General features: G+C 37.6%; 1 protein-coding gene across 3 annotated transcripts in view; it reads right to left on the reverse strand.

Moving 5' to 3' along the window:
* LOC102602176 (ycf20-like protein) overlaps nt 1-7,036 on the reverse strand; it is an 8,685-nt gene extending 1,649 nt beyond the window's left edge. The window contains exons 1-2 of one of the 3 annotated variants that reach the window (XM_006352087.2): nt 6,828-7,036; nt 6,293-6,474 (exon numbers count right to left, since the gene is read on the reverse strand). In XM_006352087.2, coding sequence (XP_006352149.1) covers nt 6,293-6,471 — 179 coding nt within the window. In that variant the 5' untranslated portion in view covers nt 6,472-6,474; nt 6,828-7,036. Of the gene's footprint in view, nt 1-6,292 lie in introns of all 3 variants that reach the window. The other 2 variants (XM_006352085.2, XM_006352086.2) reach the window with 2 other exon arrangements.
* Nucleotides 7,037-10,515: the final 3,479 nt, after the last annotated feature.

Genomic DNA, 10,515 nt, shown 5'->3' on the forward strand with positions numbered 1-10,515 from the left:
TGGACATTTCACCTTCCAAATTAGTTTCCATGGCCACCTCTCAGTCAATGAAATATTGTAGTTCATCTTCCAATAGCATGACTTCACTGTGTAGACCCCTTGCTTGTGTATTTTCCATATTGGCTTGTCAGATCTTGGAGATGTACCTGGGAAATTATTGAGGACCTCTAATAACTTGGCAATTTCCTCAATTTCCCAATCGTTTAATGCTCTTCTGAAAATTAGATCCCAACCCTGTTGACTCCAGACTTGTGCCACAGTGGCATTGCTCAGCAAACTCAGGGTATACAAATGAGGAAATAGGTTTCTCAAATTGTTTTCCCCTAACCATATTTCATTCCAGAACTCTGTCTTTAGACCATCCCCCACACATAGACCAGATTCTTCTGATGGTGTTCCCAACTTTCCAAGAACTCCAACAGACAATAACTTCCCTGACAGTGCGAGGCATAGGCCATTGTAGACCCAAAAAAGAGAGGAACACACTCCACATATCTGTAGCAACTGGACAGTATAAGAACAGGTGATTAATGGACTCAGAGGTGCAATGGCACAAGTAACATCTATTTAGCTAAAAGAAAATTTTCTTTTCATGAGATTGTCTGGAGTTAAACAAGCTCCTTTTAAGGTGATCCAGCAGAAACAGGAAACTTTTGGTGGTAATTTAGTTTTCCAGATGAGCTTCCAAGGCCATTGGTCAATCAGGTCCTTGTTTGAGCTCAGAAGCAAGTAACCTTCTCTGACAGAGTAAGAACCATCCTTGTTACTACCCCACTTAAGTCTGTCACTTCAATGAGTGAGAACTGGACTGCTCTGCAAACTCCCAATCAATGCTATCATGTTCTCCATTCCTCAGTCATTTAAGTGTCTTCTTACGTGCAAATTCTATGAGTTGTCCTCCAGTTCTGAGCAATTGTTGAATCTGGATTAGTAGTTATAGGGACCAACCTGGAGAAGGTATCCTTAAGAGTAGTAGAGCCAAGCCATTTGTCTTTCCAGAATAAAAGATGAGCCCATTTCCCACTTAAAAGGAACAGTTGAGAAAGAACTCATCCCACAATCTCCTGATATCTTTCCACAATCCAGACCCATAAGGAATTAAGACTTGGTTGGAGCACCAATGGCTAATGCTGCCAAATTTAGCTTGGATAATCTCCTTCCAAAGACCAACATCATCTTGATTAAACCTCCAATGCCATTTCATTAGCATATATTTGTAGTGTACTGCTAAATCCTTTAAACCAAGACCACCTAAATGCTTTGGAAGAGTTACTTTGGCCCACTTAACTAGATAAAAATTTGTGACTTTCACTATTACCACAAAAAAGACCTCTGTAACTTGTCAAGTTGATATTGAACCTCTTCTGGTGTTGGAATTGGGAACAAAGACATGAAATAAGTTGGAATACTATCACGAACACTATTGATCTACCACCAAGAAAAAGAAATTGTAGTTGCCAAGAGGCCAATCTTTTCTCAAACTTTTCAATGACCACATTCCAAATCTCTACTGAAGTCCTTGACAGGTAGTGGGAAAAGTGCCAATGCTACAACACATAATGTTGGCTAGAAGCTCTAGTTCTGGGACCATATTGACAGGGTATATAATGCAATTCGACATGTTAATGTGGAGCCTAGATAAGGCTCCAAAGATAATAAGGGTGAGGTTGAGTCGTTGAGATACCTCACTTGAGACTCCTCAGCACCACAGGAAATAAGAGTGTCATCAGCAAAGAGAAGATGAGAAACAAGGACTGTAAGACCACAGTTGTTACCCACTTCGAAAAACCCAATCTATTGCAATTGTTTTGCCTTTTCCAGCATGCTACTGAGACCCTCCATGGCCAGAATGAAGAGGAAGGGAGATAGGCGGTCACCTTGTCTTATTTCTCTCAAGAGGGAAAAGAAACCTACTGGGCTTCTGTTGATCACAACAGAATATGTAACTGTGGAAAAGCTGTATTTGATCCATTTCTCACCAAACCCCATTTGCCGTAGGATAGAAATGAGATATTGTCAGTTCAGCTTGTCAAAAGCCTTCTCTATATCCAGCTTGAATAAGAGACCAGGGACACCACTTTTTTGCCTCCAATCCAATACTTCATTTGCGATTGTACCTTTGATCCGTCAGCCTCTAATAAAAGCATTCTGATAGCCTAAGACTAATCTCCCAATCACTTTTTCAATCTATCTGTTAGCTTTGCCACCAACTTGTAGACACTACCAATAAGACTGATAGGTCTAAAGTCTTTAAGTTCAATATCACCTTTGTTTTTATGGATAAGGGCAATAAAAAAAAGCATTGAAAGATTTAACCATGGTGCAATTGTTGTGAAATTGTGAAAATGATGATTGGTAACCATAACGTCATATTTAATAGTGTCCCAACATTTCTAATAGAAGGCCACCGGAGCTCTTGTCAACACTTCCTCTTCTTCAAATGGTCGTTCAGGAACTACCTTATCATTTTGGTTCAAACAATTCTAGCCTTAAAAGGTTACTGTAGGCTTCCAAGCTTCATCCTCTCGATATAACTTCTAATAGAAGTCAAGAATAGCCTCTTTTACTTGCACTTTGTCCTCAATAATGATCTCCCCCACCTTCAACCTAACAATACAGTTGTATCTCCTATGAAAGTTAGAAGCTTTTTAGAAGTATTTAGTATTTCTATCCCCTTCTTTTAACCACAGGCATCTTGATTTCAGTCTCCAAGATGTTTCCTCAGCCTTAGCTAACTGCTGGATTCCATTTTTAATTGCAATAATTGTTCTTTTCAGCTGGAGTCTGTAGAATAAAAGTAATAAGGTCTCCCCCCCCCCCCCCACAAAAAAAAGAGGTTTACAAGCCCTATATATAGGAAAACAAGTCCCAACTAAAAAGGAAACGAAATAAGGAAATAAAGTTTCAGGACGCGGTTTCGATCTACGACACTGATCTACGGACCGTGGATCCCTTCCGTGGTTTAGGACCTAGGCAAATTTTCCAACTTCAAAAATCTTCAACTGTAACACAATCAACGGATTAACAGTACGGACCGTGGTTCGATCCACGGTCCGTGGATCCTCCTCCGTACCTCCATATTTAGACTTGTCGAAATCAGGTACTGGAACCCCCTCTCTGAATCATTTGACGGAACTGCAGGACGGCCCGTAGGTCGACCTACGGTCCGTCGTTTGTAACCATGGTTCCACACTTGGTCAAGAATTCCTTGATTTTCCTTCAAGCCTTGCCTGCCCATCTACGTCTACCATCTACGGGGCGTGACTGGACCTACGGTCCGTTAGGTCATGTTCGTAGATGCCCTTTTCAGGGGCCTGTTCAAGAATTAAAATCTCTTCCAAAGTTTTGTTAGTTTTGGTAGAAACTTTGCCAGAAAACTCCATATTCCATGTAACCAAATCGCTCTTCAAGGATTTCAACTTCTAAAAGAGGATGAAATCTGGAGAACCATTAACCACATAGCATTGCCACCACTACTTTACCAAGTCAATAAATTCTTCATACTGGAGCCCATATTCTCAAATTTTGAAATACGAAGGTTTATTTCCAGTCACCACTCTCTAAAAAATTGGGTTTGTCTTGATGTGCCAGATCCAGCCAACTCAGTTTGCATGCAGCCTCAAAAGAAGACTTACCCTGGGTAGTGAACCTTTGAAGAGCTGGGTTCGTCGGCTTGCCAACCAATCTTCGAAGCAATTTCACACCAGCCAATAATAATAGCACTTTTCATGTCTCCCTCCAAGTCTCAATTCGTAGGAAAGCGCCTATAAATATTGTAATTTTGATATACCCTATGTAGATCATTACGTTGCCTTCTTCTCTTCTGTAGAAGTTTCTACATCCCCGAGAAGCCTGTTATAGCGCATTGCAAACCCATCTCAGGTTGCTTTCGTCGATTTTTACTTTGCTGGGGAATCGAACGTTTTGTTCACTGAATAAGAACAAACTGGCCTTCGCTAATATCCTTAAATTCAAAAGATTTATCACCTGAAAAGAAGAAACAACTCCCACCCATAATAAAGAAGAAAGAAAATAAAGGAGGGGAGAATTTTTGGGCGATCGGAGTGATCACCGGAGAGAGAAACTAAGGCCCAGAAGGGAGTCCTCGAAAAATGTGTCTGGCAGCATATTCTTTGACAAAATTTTATATTTTGTTCGCTTATTAGTTAACTTTGCATGGATTTCAAAGAATGCAGGTATTTTGCAACAACCACCATCCAGCATATTATTGACATTGTTTCACAGAGAACAATTTATTGTTTATTGGAGAAAAGCAACACCAGAGTTTCATATTGACAGAGTCTCATTCGACCTTCATATTGACAGAAGTCTCATTCGACCTCATACAAGCTAAACTTTAAACAGGACTTTCAGAGCATAAACAGAATTGGTTATTCAAAGTGGCACAGACACAAACACTAGCACCATTGGACACCGAGACAGATAGGTTGATGATAACTCTTTGATTTTTTTTAAAAGGTAATGATTGTAAACACAACACACCACAAGGGGAGTTCTGTACTTTATGTACATGTGTGGTAAAAACAGTACGACCCTCAGCTAAGCTTAGAATCTACGAACTCTAATAAAGTTTCTATCTCGTTAGTAGCATTTTCCAGTTTGCACTAAGAATTAAACAACAACAGATAATCTAACTGTACAAGTTGTTTAAAGTTTTCAAAATTGCTTCTCAAATTCAGGTAATATGCTTTGTACAGAGTACAGCAAAGGGGAATCCTCAGTCAAATCTTTTTTTTTTTATGACAAGGGAAACCCGTAGCCGCTACTCTTTGGGTGTGCACAGGGTAAAACCCCCGCTCCTATGCAATAGCTCGCAAACCACATAGAAGAGGTAACCCACACTAGGCAAGACTGGTGCGACGAGCTCCACCCAGAAGGCAACCCTTTGCTTTCGCTGGCTTACAGAATTATGTCGAAGGAAGACCAACTCCAACATATTAAGCAATGTCCCGGGAAGCATATCTTGGAAAGTTCTTTGAAAAATGGGGAATATGACAGTAGTAAGACACAACTATAAATTTATAATATTAATCTTTTATATTTTGTTACACTCCATGGATAATATAGATTCTAACCACAATACATTCAAGTAATTCAATATCTCTATATAATTTAAATAACCAACCATGCCTAAATACTAAAAGAGCAAAAATACAAAACAACAGATATCTAAATCTATGAGCAAATTCTCCTCTTCTTTCTGATTTGGGGCCTGATCCCGTAAAAGAGAATAGATATTCCATTTTTACATTTGGGTGTGTCACAAAAAGCCTCACATATCACTTGAAACTTCTTGTTTTCTACACCTCGAGAAGAATCTGAACAAAATAATAAAAGGGGAAGCAACATTCATTTGGTTTCTTGTTGAGCACATGAGTTTTGTCTCTCAAGAAGCTAACACAATTACACAAGTGTCCAAATTTTAAAACATTAAGAGAATAATTAGAACACAACTTTGTGTTGGCAACAGAGAACTATCTAGTGGTAATCAAATATTTTGGATTCATACTCCAGCATAAGTCAAATTCATTATCAAGAAAATTGTTAATGTGATTCCATGAGGAGATTCATGTAAAGATGCACATAAATGATTTGGTATGGGATTAAGGTGTAGTTGATTGAAATCAATGAAAGACTAACTAATGCACATATATGTCTACACACAAAAGTTTGAAGAGCCAAGCTTGCAACTTTTATGAGATATGACAAATGTGTTGTTAATCATACTACAAAAAATCAATGTGGTCCAGGAGATAAAAATAAAGTTTTAGAAATTAGTAAAAAGAATATAGTGCCTTGAGAAACTCATCATGCAATTTTTTTTATTAGGCTGTTAGTATAAAATCCTAATACTTCTAAACCTAGAGCAAGAATCTTCCCTGGCTCACTTAGTTAATCCTATGCCTACCATCACTAGAGACAGTTTAAACATTGTCCTACCTGCAGCAAAAGCGAGGAAAAAGAAGGGGACTCTACCCTTCATCAACTTTTGGCCAAAGAGTGGGGATTGAAAGAGCTCAAATACCTTCAAACTTCTACAATTAGGAAAATTGATTGCGAATTTACTTCCAGTTCTTCTCTCAATGTCAAATAACAAGTGCCAATGTCTGAAAAACTAGTTTAATTCCATAAAGGGTCCTATTGCACATTCGGAAATGCAACTGAAATTATTTTGAGCAGCAAAAGTTAAAACCATGAAACAAATTATTTTTCAGAAACCAATGTCATGTAAATATTTACATAATTCAAAACCAACATTTTTGAATGTTACCTAATATTAGGAGATGGCATACATTTTACACCAAACTTCGAAATTTGTTCAGTTACTTCTAGTCTGTTGGAGAAATTCAGGATAGATGAACTTCTTGAAATTACAAACAATTGTCCAAAGCTTTCATTCTCGGCTGCTGGCAAAGACTGCAACATGATTGCATTCATTCTATAAGCCATGAACTGTAAAGTATACAAAAGAAACAATCAGAAACTACTTGATGCTACAACAATGTGAAACGAAAGAAGGGGCATGAAAGAATCAGTGTAATCTCTGTATGTATATAACATTCAAAGTTTTCACAGTAAAGGCCTGCTGCAGACATCCCAGGGTACACAATCAATTTGTCGAACTATATGCTGGATCTCAAACTAGATAAAATACTCTTGAAAGTTGAAGGTATTCCAGCAAAATACAAGCACTCTTCATGTCATCATTCAGAAAAACAAGTAGCTAGGTCAGGTTTTATTCACATTTTGAAGGTGCCGTTTTCAATTTGCCAACCAAAACTTAAGTATTCCCATGCTTGTACCACCTTGATTAGCAACTTCGTCTCTATATTTGATAGACAAGTCTTTGTGACCCAAACTATTTTTTAGAAGAAATCATCTCTGCTACCATTTCATGTAAGAGTCCTACATTGAAGGGAAAGCTTTAAATTTCCCCAATAAGTGGCTCAGTGACGAGGGTCTTGGTACAGGTTTTAATAATGAAATAAATTACTTATCCAGAGAATCAGAAGTGGTTCAATCATGACCACTCAGCATTCTATATTCAATCTATTGGTTTTTCTTTTTTCCTGATAAATCATAGGTTTAGTGTCTAAACCCTAGGGGCCGTTTGGTTACGGTATAAGAGTCATTTTATTCATGTATTAAAAGTTGTATTAGTTTTTCTATGTTTGGTAGAAGTTTTTTATTAGGTAGAAAAGTCAACAAAACTTATACCATGTTTGGTTGGTAGGTTTTCAAAAATTGTATAAAAGTTAATTCATGTATTAATATTATACGGTGTTTGGTTGCGTTCTTTGTAGTCCTACATAATTAATATCAACATAACTTATGAGGGAATCTATATATAAATTATGCGGATAAAAGGTGGAATAAGTTATGCGGGTATTAGTTATACATGTATTAAAATAGTAAATTACATATTTACCTCTATTAATTTATTTTTAAATTTTTTTATTGAGAACTTAACCTGACTACTGACTGCACTGCATTCTTATTTTATTTTTATTTTCTTTTTAACAAACGATCAACAACCTCTTTTTTTCTGGTTTACATTTGGATTCCAAATGTAAATATTTTATTAATATTACAGTTTGGGTGGTATATATTTTGTCGGCACATATGTTAATCATATTCTAATTCATATATTTGGTGTATCAAAATTGTATAAACAATATATAAAATATATTTATAGAATATTTACTATAATAATGTATTGTAATCTCTATATAATTAAATAATACATACATAACTAATACCCGCATAACTAAACCCTGCATAATTAATATCTGCATAACTAAACTCTGCATAACTAAACTAATACATGCATAACTAAACTTTGCATAACTAATACCTACATAACTAATACCTGCATAACTAATACATGCATAACTCTAACCAGTAACCAAACGACCCCTAATGATTGTGAGAAATATATGAAAAGAATATTATTGAATTGTGTTTTAATTATTACATAGAGAACCCTATTTATAGACACTATGATACAATTCTTTACCAAATAGGAGACTATAAACTATTCATATTATGTATAGGATTGTGTATATATATTCTATTCTAACACTCCCCCTCAAGCTAGTGCATACAAATTATATGTACCTAGCTTGTTATAAAGGTAATTAATACGAGGACCGGTGAGAGACTTGGTGAAGATATCTGCAAGTTGATCATTTGACTTCACAAATTTGGTAACAATATCTCCTGAGAGTATCTTTTCTCTGACAAAGTGACAATCAATCTCAATGTGCTTAGTCCTCTCATGAAACACTGGATTTGATGCGATATGAAGGGCCGCTTGATTATCATACACAAGTTACATATGACCGGTTTCTCCAAACTTCAGCTCTTCAAGCAACTGTTTGATCTAAACTAGCTCACAAGTTGCTACAGCCATTGCTCGATATTCTGCTTCCGCCCTGGATCGAGCAACCACACTTTATTTCTTACTCTTCCATGACACCAAATTACCTCCTACTAAAACACAATATCCGGATGTAGAACATCTATCAAAGGGTGATCATACCCAATCAGCATCTGTATATCCGATGATATGCTCATGGCCTTGATCCTCGAAGAGTAGTCCTTTACCAGGGGCTGACTTTATATATCGCAGAATACGAACAACTGCATCCCAATGACTATCACAAGGAGAAGTCATAAACTGACTTACAACACTCACAGGAAAAGAGATATTTGGTCTAGTCACCATGAGATAATTCAACTTTCCAACCAACCGTCTATACCTTTCAGGATTACTGAGTTGCTCCCCCTTTCCTGGAAGGAGTTTAACATTCGGATCCATAAGAGTGTCAATGGGTTTACATCCAATCATTCTTGTCTCCTCAAGAATGTCTAAAGCATACTTGCGTTGAGAAATAACAATACCTGATCTAGACTGAGCAACCTCAATACCTAGAAAATATTTCAGTCTGTCGAGGTCTTTAGTTTGGAAATGTTGAAAGAGATACTGCTTCAAATTAGCGATACCAACTTGATCATTGCCGGTGATAACGATATCATCAACGTAAACAACCAAATAAATACACAAATTTGGTGCTGAATGCTGATAAAACACAGAGTGATCAGCTCCACTACGAGTCATACCAAACTCTTGAATTAATGTGCTGAACTTCCCAAACCAAGATCAAGGAGACTGTTTCAGGCCATAGAGTGACCGAAGCAATCGACATACAAGGCTACTAGACTCCCCTCGAGCAACAAAACCAGGTGGTTGCTCTATATAGACTTCTTCCTCAAGATCACCATGCAGAAAAGCATTCTTAATGTCCAACTGATGAAGAGGCTAATGACGAACAACAGCCATAGATAGAAAAAGACAGACATATGCTATTTTGGCCACATGAACGAAAGTGTCACTATAATCTAGCCCAAATATCTGAGTATACCCTTTGGCCACAAGGCGAGCCTTAAGCCGATCGACTTGACCATCTAAACCAATTTTGACCGCATAAAGCCAACGACAACCAACAGTAGACTTACCTGTAGGAAGGGGGACAAGCTCCCAAGTACCATTCGAATGTAAAGCAGACATCTCATCAATCATAGCTTGCCTCCATCCAGAATGAGAAAGTGTTTCTCCAGTAGTCTTAAGGATGGAAATAGAGGACAAAGATGATACAAAGGCATAATGGGGTGAAGATAAACGATGGTAACTCAAGAAAGTATAATGTGGATTAGTATTTCGAGTATATCATATACCTTTATGGAGTGTAATCGATTGGCTAGCAGGAGGCAAGGCCACAGTGGGAGTAGGGTCCGGCGCATGATATGAATCATTTGAGACTATTGTTGGACGTGGACACCGATGATAAGTTAGGAGTGGTGGCACTATAACTGAAGATGGAGAAGTTACCGTAGGTCCCTCAAAAGTCGGTACAGACAAGACTTGAGGTATGGGTAAGACCTCAGAGACATCAGGATGATCAGAAGATATGTAGTAAGGTTGAGATTTAAAGAATGTTACATCGGCAGACATAAGATATCGGCGAAGATCATGTGAATAGCAACGATACCCTTTTTGAACTTGAGAGTAACCAAGAAAGACACATTTAAGAGCATAAGGGGCTAATTTATCTTTTCCTGGGGCTAAGTTATGAACAAAGCATGTGCTCCCAAATACACGAGAAGAGATAGAATAGAGATGTGACTGAAGAGACAATATGGAATGTGGAACCTGATTCTGAATAGAAGATGAGGGGATTCTATTAATTAAATAACAAGATGAAAGGACTGCATCCCCCTAAAAACGCAGCGGAACATGGGATTCAATGAGGAGAGTGCGAGCAGTCTCAATGAGATGCCTATTCTTTCTTTCCACTACACCATTTTGTTGAGGAGTGTATGGACAAGATGTTTGGTGAATAATTCCTTGGTGAGACATAAACTCCTGAAACTGGGATGATAAGTATTCTAAGGCATTATCACTACGAAAAGTACGAATAGAAACACCAAACT

Source organism: Solanum tuberosum, unplaced genomic scaffold, assembly GCF_000226075.1.
Source record: "Solanum tuberosum cultivar DM 1-3 516 R44 unplaced genomic scaffold, SolTub_3.0 scf00142, whole genome shotgun sequence".
NCBI classification, from domain to species: Eukaryota; Viridiplantae; Streptophyta; class Magnoliopsida; order Solanales; family Solanaceae; genus Solanum; species Solanum tuberosum.